The sequence below is a fragment of the Fonsecaea multimorphosa genome (assembly GCF_000836435.1).
Source record: "Fonsecaea multimorphosa CBS 102226 unplaced genomic scaffold supercont1.12, whole genome shotgun sequence".
NCBI lineage: Eukaryota > Fungi > Ascomycota > Eurotiomycetes > Chaetothyriales > Herpotrichiellaceae > Fonsecaea > Fonsecaea multimorphosa.
The window spans coordinates 807670-822651 of NW_015971646.1; the positions used below are offsets into that span (position 1 = coordinate 807670).

The following is a 14982-nucleotide window of genomic DNA, read 5'->3' on the forward strand; positions in this document are numbered from 1 at the left end:
TTTCTCCTCTTGTCATCCATCCTCCCGATTCTTCACAATGGCTACCGACGTAAGTGTTGCTTTCCCCCGCCTCCTCCAAGTTCAGTCTCAGCTGGTCGTGACTGTCCAACCTAAGCCCCCCCGGATCTTGTCGTTGATAAGACACTGTGCTGACTTGAATGCGATTTGTAGCGCGAAAGGTATCACTGCGTCATTCCTCCTTGAAATCATCGATTCACTGATATTTCTCCAGTAAAACATTCCTGGCGAGGCTCTGTGAGCAGGCTGAGCGCTACGATGAGATGGTCAACTACATGAAAGAGGTGGCCAACGTACGTCTTTATACCCTTGACAGATCATCGTGGACCGACCAGGCTGACCCATGTTAGATGGGCGGCGAGTTGTCTGTCGACGAGAGAAATCTCCTCTCCGTGGCTTACAAGAATGTCGTCGGAACCAGACGTGCCTCCTGGCGCATCATCTCCTCCATCGAACAAAAGGAGGAATCCAAAGGATCTGACAAACACGTTGGCACCATTCGCGAGTACCGCCAGAAGATCGAGAGCGAACTTGAGAAGGTCTGCCAAGATGTCCTCGACGTCCTCGATAAAGCCCTCATCCCAAAGGCCGAATCTGGAGAGTCCAAGGTGTTCTATCACAAGATGTACGTCATCTCTTGGCTAAGAAATGCTCGAGATGGAACTAACATGGTGAACAGGAAGGGAGACTACCACCGATACCTGGCTGAATTCGCTTCTGGTGAGAAGCGTAAGGTTGCGGCCACTGCCGCTCACGAGGCCTACAAGGTATGACAGTAGTCCTTTCAGAAAACACACAAAACATCTCACTGACCCCCCGGTTGCAGAATGCTACCGATGTAGCACAGACCGAACTCACCCCTACCCACCCCATCCGTCTCGGTCTTGCCCTCAACTTCAGCGTCTTCTACTACGAAATCCTCAATTCTCCCGACCGTGCCTGCCACCTAGCCAAGCAAGCTTTTGACGATGCCATTGCCGAGCTCGACTCGCTGTCCGAGGAGTCGTACCGCGACAGCACGCTTATCATGCAGTTGCTCCGAGACAACCTAACGCTGTGGACATCGTCTGATGGTGGTGAAGGTGACGCTGGCCCAGCCGGCGATGCGCCCAAGGAAGACAAGCCCGCCGAGACCGGTGCTCCTGCCGAGCCTGCAGAAAAGACAGAGGCTGCTCCAACTTCCTAGAGAGATTGCCGACAGGCAGCTGTGCATTCCTTCCCGCCTTTTGGCGACTCTGGCTTACAACACCTTTCTACGATTTTCGGGCAGGGTTATTGCGCAAAATGGCAGCACTCGTACCAGCCTGTCTATGATGAGCTCGGATTCTAGGTATTGCACTGGAAGGCGTGTGCAGTGATTTGTTCAAATGGGCCCAGATAAAGGCAGTGAGAGAGAGAGAGAACTACCATGACTCCCAGATCTGGGAAGACTACCTACCCAAACTATTCCCCCAACCATGTCGAATGCGATCCCCCAGGCAATACTGATTTCTTCGTTTTATTGTCTCCTACGATACCACATAGCTTTTAGCTCAGGTGGATTGATGAATGGAGTTAGCAAGCGCGTCGCGGAAAGGTCCACAATCACACTTTGACATCTGCAACCGTTGTTTCTGGTCAGTGTTTCTTCGTCTTATCTCTCTGTTTTGTCGGTTTTCGATTGCGGTCATCTCTGCCTACAAACAGCATCTCGGTCTCACGCTCAGGCAGACATGTGACCCTGACCACACTTGACCTCATATTACTTGGCGGCGTGACAAAGTTCAGCGAAACCTTCGCCCCTTTGATTATTTGACGGGGAAAAGTCATGACTTCATATCCGCATCCTGCCTTTCAATCTCAACGTTTATAGTCACCCAATAGTCGTGACCCTAGTGTGATGACGGTGAACCCCAGGAACTACTCCCCTGATGCTTACTCTCAGATCTCGACCCTTGCGTGTTGCCCGTGCCTGACCCAAACCACTCTGTTACGTCATGTAACAGTGGGCTGTTTTTGCCGCAGTGAACTTCCGGCTGCATCTTTTGAGATATACAATCGTAAAGGCTCCTTGTCCAAGTGAGAGGTCTTTAACCTATTTGAAAACTGGGTGACAGCACCTTTCGAAGGTCTTCTGCTCTTGACACTTTTACTTGTGGAACTATTTGCCTCACAAAAGCACACCTTCTCTACCTGTCCTGAGACATTCAAGCATCCACTCAGCGTAACCAGGCAGCATTGACCAAACCCTCACCCACCTTCCCACCGAACTTCCAGTGAACAAACAGCATGTCTCTTGGCCGTCGTATAGCCCTCGGTGGCGTGGTCGTCGGCGCAGCGCTGTATTTTTGGCCGCAGGCCTCACCAGGAGTTCCCGGTGCGCCCGTCACTACCTTCAAAACCACCAGCGTGCAAAACGTGGAGAAAGCCTATGCGAATGGCGGTGCCACTTCCACACATACAAAGGCATATGGGGGCACGGTTCAGGGCCAGAAACAAGATGGGCCGATGAGGGAGGGTTCGGCCACAAATAACCCCAAGGGGTACCAGCAAGAAGGAATTGGACACGACCAGCGGCCGACCGATCTCACGAAGCCTGAGAAGTGGTGGAACAAGACGATGTTAGGAAGTGAGAAAGGCAAATGAGAGGGTCAAAATACCGCTCTTCCTGACAGAGCATGTTTTTACGGAGTCAACATCACTCAAAGGCAAGGGATAAAAGCAGAGCATTGCAAATCCAATAGGACTACATTCATCCATTGGCGGCGTTGGGTCGACACTGCATACTGTTGGACACATCATTTCTCATCCCATTGCTTTTCAGAAATCAGGAGTACTAGGTGGGTGCTAGGGACAGAATGTACATAGATCACTTCTTTACCAGATCCGACCTTGACACATCTAACCGGATGGCTTCAAATTCAAGTCCAAACCGGTAGTGAAGCTGGTGAGTGCACAAAGCCTTGCTCGAGTTGACAGTGTACTTCAATACACATATATATCTCGTACCTAGATACCTAGGTATGTACTCGGTACGAGTAGGTACTTCCACCTGGGCAAGGACGGCTAGTGGACATTGTCCAATCGGATAGAGTCAATTGATAGTCTTGTCGAAGGCCCAGAAGCGAGGCGGGGAGCTGTCGCTTGCATTCCTCTTTGTGGCTTGCGCCGCGCAATCTTCGCTGCAGTCTACCTATCTTCAGAGACATGTTTCCTTCGGCCGTCAACGCCTCTGGCGACCAACCGACGGGTTCGAAGCACTCGCGGCATGAGATATATTTACAATAATTGACCATGAGCCCTGCGTCAACATAAAGTCGGCGAGTTCCGCTCCCCACCATTTCAGCTCCTCCGCCAACGTCAGCGCCCCTAGCTCAGCAATGGCTCTGGGGATTCTTGAGCCAAATGTCGAGCACGTTCCGGGGACGGTGTATGTGTATGAATCGGAGCAACGACATGCTGAGCTTCTGGAGACTGCTCAACACCTGAAGAAGGACAAGACGGGTCGAGTCATTCTAGTCCCTCAGCCCTCGAATGACCCAAACGATCCCTTGGTTGGTCTTTCTCTCGCAAAGCACTTCATGAACACCGAAACTAACCGCCGTCCCAGAATTGGCCTATTTGGCAACGCGATCTGATTCTAGGAATTCTTTGCTTTGTCTCCTGCCTTGCCACGACAGCCTCTCCTCTCCTTGCCGCGGATTCAACGACTCTCGCAATCGTCTTCAAGCGAACCTTTCAAGATGCTGCCCTTCTCACAGCCTACCATCTCTGCGGCGTTTGTGTGGCGGGGTGGCTGTTCGTCGCGTCCGCAAGAGTCTGGGGCAAGAGGCACCTGTTTCTCCTAGGAGCCTTGCTCATGGTCGCAAGTTCGGCCTGGGGCGGCTCTACACATATCGGTCACGATTATGCCAGTCTACTGTGGAGCCGTGTCTTCCAAGGTGTCGCTTTGGCACCTTTCGAGGCCCTGGTCAATGCTTGCGTCGGCGATCTATACTATGTCCATGAGCGTGGAATTCGAATGGCCATCACAAACACATGTCTTTTTGGAGGAGCTTTTCTGACGCCAGTCTTCGTGGGTATGATCACTGCTCACATGGGCTGGCAATGGAGCGTAAGTTTACTTCGATCTCGTCTTTGCATTGTGATAGATGTGGTTGCTGGACTTGCCATTTAATCAGCAGGTCCACCTGCCTTACGTCCTTGGCCAAATCACAATCATTGGGACGTTGTATTGCTTGCATGAAAGATGTGCTGACCTAGACTTACATAGTTTTTCTTCCTTTCCATCTTCATGGCCGTGGGATTCTTCCTCCTATTCTTCTTCGTGCCTGAGACGGCTTATCGACGAGCACATTCTCTCGACCTTGATCTTCTTGCCGAAGAAGACTCGTCGAAAGAGACGGTCGGGAGGCCTGAGATGTCGACTGCAAAGGATGCGGAGGAAAAGCCTCTCCACTCTCCAGCCGTTGTCGAAACATCATCCCCAAGGTATTCCTACTGGCAACGATTAATACCATTCAATGGTCGAAAAACCGATGAGTCCTTCTTCAAGCTACTTCTTCGGCCATTTCCGCTGTTCCTGCATCCTGCGGTTCTGTGGGCTTGCTTGATTCAAGGTGTGATCATAGGCTGGACTGTCATGGTCGGAGTTATTCTCTCTCTGATCTTCCTAGGCCCGCCTCTCTTCTTTAATGAAGAGAGAGCCGGCAAGATGTATACCAGTGCGTTCATCGGCAGCATCATCGGCCTGCTCGGTGCTGGTCTCTACAGCGAGTTCACCACCCGATTCATGATCAGACTCAACAGGGGCAAGTACGAACCGGAGTTCCGTATACTGCTCGTCATACCTACGCTTATGTTCTCTTGTATCGGTCTCTACGGCTTCGGTATAACAGCGAACGACGTGGCCCGCTATCACTGGATCGTCCCCGAGGTATTCCTCGCTTTCATTATAATCAGCATGGTTATGGGCTCCATCGCCTCGGCCCAGTACCTCCTCGACGCGCACCGCGATATTGCAGTTGAGGCCTTCACAAACCTCATCATCTTCAAGAACATCTTCTCTTTCATCCTGGCATACCATGCCTTCAATTGGGTATTTGCGATTCGCATCAACCATTTATTTATTATATTCGGTAGCATCGAGATCGCTATCTGTATGCTGAGTGTTCCCATGTATATCTTTGGGAAGAAGAACCGAGAGTTTTTCCACCGGCACGATCTATTGAAAATGACGAAGCTCCGATGACATGATTGTTTCAAGGTCATATAGAACACATAGTTAACCTTCTATTTCCCGGCTTGGTGTCCAGTCCGCCAGATTTTTTTCCTTATGTCAGGGTCCAGGCAAAAGGATGAGGGTCCCCACCTCCACTTTTCGCTAACATGGGCCTTGTAAATCGAAATCAGGGGGAGTTCCGTCCTGAGATTTGGCTCTTCCGAAAATGTCAAAGAAGATATCCCCATGCAGCGGCAAAATGGACATGGATGACGAGTCGAGCGCAGGCTCTCCGCGTGCCTTTGCCACGGTCATTCGAGAATCGGACTCTTACTGGGTGATGATATCATGCAATTCGCACAGGCGCGAATCACTTTGAGGCGTGTCGCTATCATTTGAAACGAGCTTGGTTCGCGTGGCGCTGAGTTCCGCCCGCATTCGGAAATTAAGAGGTTGGTGCTCGGGTCCAGCGGCGCGGCAGCGACGATCTCAGGAGAAACACGACTTCACCACAATTCTCTTTGACGGACCGCCGAATTTTGAACAAGACTGCCGACTAGTCATCCAGAGAATCGACTCGTGCGACCAAGAATATGGACAGCATTTGCCATTGTTGAGAAATCTCAAAACCGACACGTCAACATCGAGATGCCGTGGGGTAGAAGCGGGAAAAGACACCACAATAATCGAACAACAACGACTCAATCATGTCAGATTTAACGCCCAGCGCGCTTTGCACCGCGTGCCAGTCCATTTTTGGGCCAGATACGCAGAAATCAGAGGAAACAGGCGAGATTCCGCATCATGGCTTGGAAGAACTCGCATCCCGGGCTAGCAACTGCCACCTATGTTTGACAGTTTTCATGTCCATCGACCCAGACGCCTATAGAAATTTTCGGAATAGAGGGCTAGCAGTCGACTCGGCTGGGTTCGCCTGGATATCACCCATTGCCAGGGACCAAGCGAGGCTGAAGTTTCGATACGTGAAGCCTGTGAAGCCGGAGTCGGATAAGGAGAACCGGGGACCTACTCCGAGCAGTAGCGGCTCGAAGGCGAGTCTGTCATTGAATTGGGAAGAAACGGCGTCGTTGGTTGTGGAGTTGATTTTGATGCATCCGAGATGTAGGTGCCCGTTTGGTCTTTGTCGGGCTCTGATTCGTGATTCATCATGGGAACCCTCGAATAGGCTGCTAACTTAATGGTGTCTCAGTTGCCGTTGAACCTGGAGTCCGCACCATCGACTCCAGATCTGTGAGTACAGCGTCGATAGAAAGTCTTGATCTCGCCAAACAGTGGATTCAAGACTGTACTTTCAACCACATGAAATGTTCCGTGACGTCCGCCGCCGACGCAACGTGGAAACCTACACATCTGCTGGATGTTTCGATCCGGGGTCCCAAGGGCGCTCACGGGGTGAAACTTGTGGATGGCATGTTCGTGGATCCCTTGAGCGAGTATGTCACGCTCAGTCACTGTTGGGGCAAATCGAAGACCATTCGTCTGCATAAAGGGACGCTCGCCGCGTTAAGGCAGGGTGTCAGCGTGGCGAACCTACCCAAAACATTTGCAGAAGCCGCTCTTGTGACGGACCGCCTAGGTTTCCGATACCTTTGGATCGATGCGCTGTGTATCCGGCATGATAGCGAAACAGACGTGTTGGCCGAGGTGGGACAGATGCACCGGGTCTATTCTGAAGCGGCACTCAACATAGCCGCTACATCCTCGAGGGACGATGCGAGCGGCTTGATCTACAGTCGAAATGTTTCGGCATTACAGCCCTGCATTGTGTCCGTCCCCTTCGGCTTGGGCATCGATGAAGGCATGTACAAGATACTTCGCTCGACATTATGGCACGATCTGGTTGACTCGTCGCCTCTCGACAAGCGAGCCTGGGCTTTCCAAGAACGCTGCCTTGCGAAACGTACATTGCACTTTACTCGCAACGAACTCTTCTGGGAGTGTCAACAGATGTGTTGTTCAGAGGTGTTTCCGAAGGGCCTTCCCGCCACGATGGGCCCGCCTTCATCTCGGGAGAGTGTGGAATTCTTCAGCAAGAGGATCCATCACCAGAGGCATGGGAACTGGCATCAGCTGGTGAAGATGTATTCCCCCAAGAAATTGACGTACTCGAGTGACAAACTCTTGGCCATCCAGGGGCTTGCGAAGCAGTACATGGCGAAGAACAGGTTACATGCCGACGATTACCTGGTTGGCCTATGGAAGCCACAACTACCGCACGCGCTACTCTGGCGAGTAGAGGGCGGAAGGCGGCCGACAAAATACAGAGCCCCAACATGGACCTGGGCGTCTATCGACGGCGAAGTCAAATACCCCGAACCGGCATCCTCAGCCCGAGAGACCTGCATTGAGATCATTGAGCTTGACATGGGATACAACCCATCGGGGGACAATTTCGGCTTCGTGACAGGCGGCAGAATGAAAGTCAGAGGGTTCATGGCAAGGGGTTTGTTGAAACGAACGCGCGACTACTGGGGTTCTACGCCCTGCGTGATCCAATGTACCAAAGCCCAGGTTGAACTTGAGAAGGCAGCGTTCGACGACCGCTTGCCGAAACTCTCCGACGCTGGCAGCGGGATGCTCTGTGAGATGCTCGAGATCTATCTCTTACCAGTCATCGACGTTGTGGATAGGGTCGAGGGTTTGCTCCTCTGCGCCACGTTGAAGAAGGGCGAATTCCGGAGGATTGGAGCCTTTGACGTCAGTCGATATGACCAGGCGAATTGGGACCGGTTCCGCAGTGTCATGAAAGGCGAGGCGGAGATGAACAACTACGTCGAGAGGCTCGATCACATGAACGGGTATTGGTTTGCAAGTGACTATACTTATACGATTAATATCATCTGAAAGATCTCAGAAGGTGCGTGGTTCGCGGCCAGTGGGATTTGACACTATGATGGGGAAAAGTTCACAGCAATGTCTCGAGGAGCGATGTGTATATATGTCTTGATGCGATGGGTTTCCTTGGGAGCGGTCACGATAGGGGATAAGAATGGGGCTGGGTATATTGGATGAATGACGCAGGATCGAGGAGGTTGGACCTAGGGATTTCTTTGTGTCGTGTTGCACATACAGTGTGGCACGGAGAAAGGCTGTACAGAGAGCAGATCGAGCTGTGTAGTAGGGGAGGGGAGTGTGTCAACACGGTGTGTGTACTCGATAATGTTTGATAACTAAACCAGTAATGAAATGAAGACTTGATAATATTCATCACCTGTCCCTGTCTATCAAGTGATGTTCCATCTATATCCAGCCTCGTGTTGATTTCCAGCCTTGCTCGATCGATGTGCTCCCCTTGCGACTCGGTACAAGCTCGTGTTTCACCGGCCCTGCTACGATTTGGGATCTCATTTTCCACATGTATTTGCTTGGCTTGTATCCAGTTGCCCTGAGGAACCAATCCTGGGCGCCAGTGGCGCAGACCTCAGCCAGCCCTTGATCCGCCCGTTTGACTCGGATTGCCGTTTTGGGCATTCTCTTCCTTTTGCCATTAAAAATTATTCGAGATGTGGCCCCGTTGGCAGGTGGGTTTCGTGACAAGAATAGCTGGATTGAAGCCAGCATGACGGGGACCGGATTCGAGCGCACTGTTATCGTTTCACGGTCTAGCATAGCTTCCAGGGTCGAAGCGGAATGAGATCGATGCGCAACCAAGGGAGGGGTGACACATGTAGGTAGTACCTAGGTAGGTACAACACCAATAGTCCATCAAGGAGAGATAGAGTTTGAACCAGGTTTTGGAGACGGTGCCGCTTTGCGCATGTTTGCCAGAACACTTTCCCCAAACGATGCTGTAGCTTTGGCGGGCCCTTGGAGAGACAGCGTCCAGAACCGGTCACCGGAGCTAGAGAAGCAGGGCAATGGCATGGGCCGCATGGCTAGATGAAAGAAGCCGTTGCCGTGCGTCAGAAGGAGATGCATTGAGAAACCGTCCGAGCTGGCTGGCTATTTATCCGTCTATCGACACTGGTCTCTCTCCCTTTCTTTTCGTCTCTTCGTCTTTTCCATTCTTCCATCTCTCGACAGTATATTACCTGCCATCTTGCTGCCAATTGCCATCTCATCCAACAGCTCCTTTGCCAGTGTCGATACCTACTTACGTATCCCACATTAATTGGACCACTGTGCAAATCGCGGGGAAAGCTTACCTTAGGGCAAACAAACCATGCTTCGTCAGCTCAGCAGCATCCTTGCCGCCTCCACCCTCCTGGTGGGTATCGTTTCTGCGCAGCAGGCCCCGACTCTTCCCAGCTGTACGTCCCCCTCTGAGTTTGTATCTCTCCTCTCCCTGCCTAGAAACACAATGATGTGAACCATGGCGGATACAAGAGCGCATGGGTGTTTGCTTACTTACTTCACCAATAATGGACTGACCTTCCTCAAAACACAGGTGCCACAAGCTGCGTGAGCAGTCTCCTCCCCGCCAGCTGCAACGGCAATCCAACATGTTAGTGCTACTAGTCCTCCCTCCGTGCTGGTTCACACCGCACACTTGCAAGTGAGAAAGGGAAAAGAGAAAGGGGAAGACTCGGTGGTTCGGTGGGCTCACAAGAATCTCTATCAATAGGCATCTGCCAATCCAGCTCCTTCCTCGATGGCATCGCCTGCTGCGTCTACAAGGCGTGTGATCCTACAGACCAGGCGGCCGCCTTGGCCTACGCGCACAGCATTTGTGACCCCGTTGGAGCTTCTTCGCTTTTGGTACGTTTGGCTTCCTCTACTTGGCCCTTACACATGCGCGGTGGCTATTGTGCTCCGTGAGGTGGAACTTGTTTTGGCCCACAACCAGTGATTCAATGCTCTGTTGTGTCCTCCTCAATCCATGCATTTTGAATCATCTCACTGAACCTCCCCGTTCTCTACTCTACAGCCCGCATCGGCAACCTGCACCTCGACCTCAAGCGGCAGCGCAACCTCCTCAGCTTCTGGGTCTGGCTCCAGCACCGCCGCCGGCGCCGCAACTGGCTCGACCACCAAAGCCGCAAGCAGCAGCGCTTCCAGCGCGTCCTCCTCCGCCTCCGCCGCCGCTTCTAGCGCCAGCGCCAGCGCTTCCTCCTCGCTCAGCAGCGCCTCTGCGTCCCTCAGCTCCGCCGCGTCCAGCGCAAGTGCGTCCTTGTCGTCTGCCCAAAGCAGTGCCAGTCAATCTGCCTCTGCCTCTTCGGCGTCGCCGACTCCCACAGGTGCTGGCAATCAGTTGGCGATCGGGCTGGGTGCCGTCGGAGCTGGGATGTTGGGGCTGGCGGCTATGTTGTAGGCCCGGTGTGGATTCCGAGAGGAAGTAGTTCATGCGGAAGAATCCTGCTGGGAGGAGAAAAGGGGCAGAATCGAAAGGTCGGAAATATATTTTCGAGACGTAATGCGGCCAGAGACGTTATGTCTGCTTTGATCTACCACATTTAACCTGGGGAGCAATATGCACACGCATTTCATTAGCACGGCCACCAAACAGTGGAGAGAGAGAAACTTGTACTGTGTTACTCAGGGCTGTACAGCTCAAGCTACATTTTGCTTGCCCTCATTATATTCTCTCGACGGTTGTTTTTGGTTTATTCATCATCTTCAGCCTCCCTGCGCCGTCTGGCCAACGCGTTGGCAACTTCCCGCCCCTCCTCCTTCAACACCGTCCACAAATAGCCCCAAAACAGCATATCAGCCAGTCCCACCGTGAAGACCACTCGATTCGCGAGCAGATCCAGCCCTGGCAGGAGCGACGACGGCCAGGATTCGGCATCGGCGGCGGCACTTGTTGTCGAAGAGGCGGAATGGGAGTGGAACATGTATATCCAAAACACCAACGTTGACGACGCCAGTACGTGGATGGCCGAGAGCGTGAGCCAGCGCGACTGCGCGGTCAGCAGGGTGTGCAGCTCTTCGGCGTAGCGCGAGGGAGACTTTGCCGCGGGGTCGTCGTGTCGGGCGGTGGTGCCGCTGTGCCTCGAGGAGGAGGACGATGTAGTCGTAGTGGTGGTCGTAGTAGTGGTGCCCTGAAGCATGGACAAATCCCCCGCAAAGAGAAACTGCGTGACCGCGTACACCAGCACCACCAGCCCCAGGAGCGCGAACAGTTCCCTCTCGGACTGCGGCGTGACACTCTGGCCTTGTCCCGACAGCAGCGCTCCTTTCAAGTTGTGCATGTTGGTGCTCGTCCGCGCGGACGGGGCGTCACGGCCCACGGTTTCCGGAGGAGCATACCCGGCGGGCCGCACGCTCATGCTCTCCCCCAGGAGCCAGATCGGGGTGGACGACAGGAGCTGCGTCGGCGAGCTCAGGAGGTAGTAGGCGCTCGTCAGGAGGGTGAGGGAGTGGGTGCGCACGAGGAGCGTGGAGGATAGGAGGGGCATTGTTGTTTGATTTTTTCTTCGGTTTCAAGGCACGAAGGTAGGTGTGCCCAGGTGGGAGGGGTTCAAGGTACGTGATTACAGACAAGGGTTGGGTCAATTGTGTATTATTTGGTGATTTGCTTGTGGGAGTTTCAGTGCATGGGGAGAAAAGTTGACGAGGCTGTATGTGCGCACGTCAGTTGGAGACTCGGGTGCGGAGATGCCATCATCCGTTTGTTGCTACACCACCACCCATCTGCGTGTTCTTACCTACCGCCTCCCTAGATCGGGACCTTAAGTTCTGCCCACACAATGATAATGCGTGGTACAACTGTTTCCCAGAGGCCTGCTTCGCCAAGTCAAACCGACATGGATCGGCTTTATCGTGTCAGCACATCCCGTCCCAAAGCAGGTAGCTCTATACGCGGCAAGCCAAGCAGCCCTCGTTGGCGCACAACTCCTGCAAGAACTCAGCAGAGCGCAGTGCAATACGCCAACCAGAGCTCGGGCCGCTTTTCGGGCCTTGTTTGATTCCATTGCGATTGCCGGAGCATTTGCCAGACAGAGTTATAGCCCTGCACGTCGGGTAGGCCAATCCCTCTCCAATGGGCTTTACGGTGCCTAGGTATTCTTCTTAATTCGGATTTCAGCCTGGGCTATGACTAAAGCCCCCAGTAATAAGCTGGCACCCAATTCGAGCACCGCACCTAATTGACCCACTGGCCAGTGAACATGTGGTGTTTCCCCGCCACGGGGACCGGATCTGATACGACGTACGCAGTCCAAAGCAAGTCTGGACGGTCGAGTCGACTTCCCAGGCAAAGCTTGTTGCTTCATTGATGGACATATACCGAGGCTAATATACGTCCCTTGGGTAAGCTGACGACAGTCTTCTGCTGTAGGGAGATATATAGATCTTTTGAGGGACGAGTTGGTACACACCAAATCCTCCCATTGATCCAGGTGCTTCTGCTTGTGAGTAGCTTCGACGGTACCCCCGCGTTTCCAGACACTGAAAGGGTCAGAGATACTTATCACTTTTTTTAGCGATACGGTCAGCTCTGTCGTCATGGAGCCATATACGAATACCGGAGCCGTGAATTGTGACTCGGATATTGACACGAGCAATGTCAAGGGCAAGACTGCTATCGTTACCGGCGGTATGCTTGACGTGACAGAAGCACCATAGTTGGACCTTTTCTGATATGCTGCCCAGGAGCCAATGGCATCGGTGAAGCATACGTTCGTGCTTTGACAGGCGCCGGGTATGATCAAGCCCTTTAGCATATCAAAGCATATCAAAGGGCGTGACATTGATGAAGATGCAGGGCTTTTGTTGTCATTGCAGATCTTGACGAAGAAGAAGGCGCGAGACTGGAAAAGGAATTAGGAAGGTAAGCACCCACAGGCGTTCCTTTCAGTCTGTCCTCAATCCTATTGACGCCCCGTCGACAGCGCGGTCAAATTCGTCAAGTGCAATGTCACCATCTGGGCGGATCAACTGGCCGTCTTCAAAACGGCCATTGCATCATCGTCCTCCGGCAGAGTGGACATCGTCATTGCAAATGCCGGCATCAGCGGAGCTGATTCGGTCTTCTTCAACGACGGTAAGTAAAAGGGGGTTCAAGAGCCAGAGAGAATCTGATCATATGTCCAGTCGAAAAGGAGGAACCTGAAGAGCCCAAGCTCAACATCCTCAATGTGAATCTGAATGGCGTCATGTACACCACCAAGTTGGCACTGCATTACTTCCGCCGACAGAATGCATTGAATAAAGGGGAGCCCCTGGATCAACTCCTCATATTGCAAGGCAGTCTGGCGGGATATCTCGACTTACAGGGAGCTATTCAATATATTGCATCCAAATTTGGCCTTCGCGGGATGATGAGGTCTCTTCGCAGAACGGAACACCAACACAACATTCGAGTGAATTATATTGGGCCTTGGTATGGGAACTGATGACGTTTCTTGTCGTGTTGCATCCAGGCTGACTGGGCCACTCAGGTTTATTGCAACCAAGATTCTGAGCAAGGCAGCCATCGAACATCTGAGCAAGTCAGGCACCGAGTTTGCGACGGTCGAAGACGCTGGCCAGTGCGCATTGAGAATCGCGTCTGATCCCAAAATCAATGGTAAGCGAGCAGAATAGTTCTTGCGAATGAGGTCCTGATACAGTGGTCGTAGGTCGAGCATTTGCTATCCTTCCCCGAAGTTGGGCGCCTCGTGGATATGTGGATATGGATTACGACGACTATCCCGAGGGCACCTTGTTGGAAAAGCTAGAGAGTTCTGTTGGGAGTCGAGGCGACCACCGCGTTGCTGTAAGTCGTCTGCCGTTTCAAACCTCTGGAGGAGAGAGTCTAACGTCATTGTGTTTCCAGGTCGATCCCGAAAAGCAGAGAACCAAAACTCAATGGTCAGCGTCGGCGACAAATTGAGCAACCATGCGAGCTGAGCGAACTGAAGGATCGTCCGATCATATATACCCTCTACACACCGAGGTGTGCCATAGCTCCAATCAAACGGCGAAAGTGAGCCCCTCGTGTTCATTGTAAAAAGTATATTCTCTGAGGGTTCTCGTCCAGTGTGGTCTCCTCCACCCTCTCTCGTCGTGTATAACCCGTAACCAGATAGTTCAGCTGGTGACGTGCAGCTCCGATGGTGTCATTCGACGCCAACGGGTGTACGGGCCGGAAGCAGTCTTCCGCGTTGGACAGTGTAACGGTCTTGGTTCGTCCAAAGGCTTTGGTCTGGATGAGTCGGAGGGGATGCTCGTAGGTGACCAGCTTGTAAGGCTGGGTCCTCGGCGATGGTGGAGGCAGAGAATGAACACCTTTGGTTGGTTTGAATATAAATAGCCCCCTACCAATAGAAGCGCCGTGCCAGCATCTCTAGGGACTTGTAGAGAGCAATATCATCCCCATTTGTCTCCACCGGGTGCCACTCATCTCCACTGCTTGTCACTAACCTCCACATCTCGCCGGCCTTGCTGGGCGCTTAGATGCTGTCGACGTGCTCTACGCAGCGATTTGCCAACCAACCCCCCTGCAGCGCGATCTGTCTCATCTTTTCCCGGCATCCAATCCTCTTTCGCTTCGAAACGCTCGACCCCAATGGCGACCACCTATTCTGACGTCCCTGTTCGGTCCACGAGTAGGCAACGAGTTGACTGATGGTCCCTTGCATTTTTCCAAGCCCGTATCTGTCTTCGCCTCGCCTAAGCTGGCATGGACGTCGGATGGACTAACAACACGAAGCCATCAGGCGACAAAGGGACAAGTCTAGGGACAAGTCTAGAGCCTCCTATTGTTATACCACAGGCTGCAGCTCCTTTCGGGACAAGCACCATCACACCCAATATGCAAAAATAAACACCGTGAGTTGATACGCGAGTACCTTGTCTTTTGCCCTGGCCTTATTTCTACC

The 14982-nt window shown here is 52.7% G+C and overlaps 7 protein-coding genes across 7 annotated transcripts; 5 read left to right on the top strand and 2 right to left on the bottom strand.

Moving 5' to 3' along the window:
* Positions 1–37: 37 nt before the first annotated feature.
* Z520_06653 (14-3-3 family protein epsilon) lies at positions 38–1204 on the top strand (the record flags this gene model as incomplete). The annotated part of the gene is made up of 6 exons (XM_016777153.1): positions 38–49; positions 172–179; positions 233–311; positions 369–643; positions 698–785; positions 845–1204. The coding sequence occupies 6 exons, from the start codon at positions 38–40 to the stop codon at positions 1202–1204; spliced, it is 822 nt and encodes a 273-aa protein (XP_016631998.1).
* A 1082-nt stretch (positions 1205–2286) lies between these two features.
* Z520_06654 (uncharacterized protein) lies at positions 2287–2643 on the top strand (the record flags this gene model as incomplete). The annotated part of the gene is made up of 1 exon (XM_016777154.1): positions 2287–2643. The coding sequence occupies one exon, from the start codon at positions 2287–2289 to the stop codon at positions 2641–2643; it is 357 nt and encodes a 118-aa protein (XP_016631999.1).
* A 734-nt stretch (positions 2644–3377) lies between these two features.
* On the top strand, positions 3378–5248 carry Z520_06655 (uncharacterized protein; the record flags this gene model as incomplete). The annotated part of the gene is made up of 3 exons (XM_016777155.1): positions 3378–3551; positions 3608–4111; positions 4271–5248. The coding sequence occupies 3 exons, from the start codon at positions 3378–3380 to the stop codon at positions 5246–5248; spliced, it is 1656 nt and encodes a 551-aa protein (XP_016632000.1).
* A 677-nt stretch (positions 5249–5925) lies between these two features.
* On the top strand, positions 5926–8083 carry Z520_06656 (uncharacterized protein; the record flags this gene model as incomplete). Its single annotated transcript, XM_016777156.1, has 2 exons — positions 5926–6340; positions 6429–8083. 2 exons carry the CDS (start codon positions 5926–5928, stop codon positions 8081–8083), a joined length of 2070 nt encoding a protein of 689 aa, XP_016632001.1.
* Positions 8084–10075: 1992 nt separating this feature from the next.
* Z520_06657 (uncharacterized protein) lies at positions 10076–10523 on the bottom strand (the record flags this gene model as incomplete). The annotated part of the gene is made up of 2 exons (XM_016777157.1): positions 10076–10356; positions 10415–10523. The coding sequence occupies 2 exons, from the start codon at positions 10521–10523 to the stop codon at positions 10076–10078; spliced, it is 390 nt and encodes a 129-aa protein (XP_016632002.1).
* A 259-nt stretch (positions 10524–10782) lies between these two features.
* Positions 10783–11577, bottom strand: Z520_06658 (uncharacterized protein; the record flags this gene model as incomplete). Its single annotated transcript, XM_016777158.1, has 1 exon — positions 10783–11577. One exon carries the CDS (start codon positions 11575–11577, stop codon positions 10783–10785), a length of 795 nt encoding a protein of 264 aa, XP_016632003.1.
* Positions 11578–12625: 1048 nt separating this feature from the next.
* On the top strand, positions 12626–13994 carry Z520_06659 (uncharacterized protein; the record flags this gene model as incomplete). Its single annotated transcript, XM_016777159.1, has 8 exons — positions 12626–12716; positions 12773–12821; positions 12885–12950; positions 13012–13163; positions 13214–13502; positions 13561–13688; positions 13741–13877; positions 13938–13994. 8 exons carry the CDS (start codon positions 12626–12628, stop codon positions 13992–13994), a joined length of 969 nt encoding a protein of 322 aa, XP_016632004.1.
* Between the last annotated feature and the right edge of the window lie 988 nt (positions 13995–14982).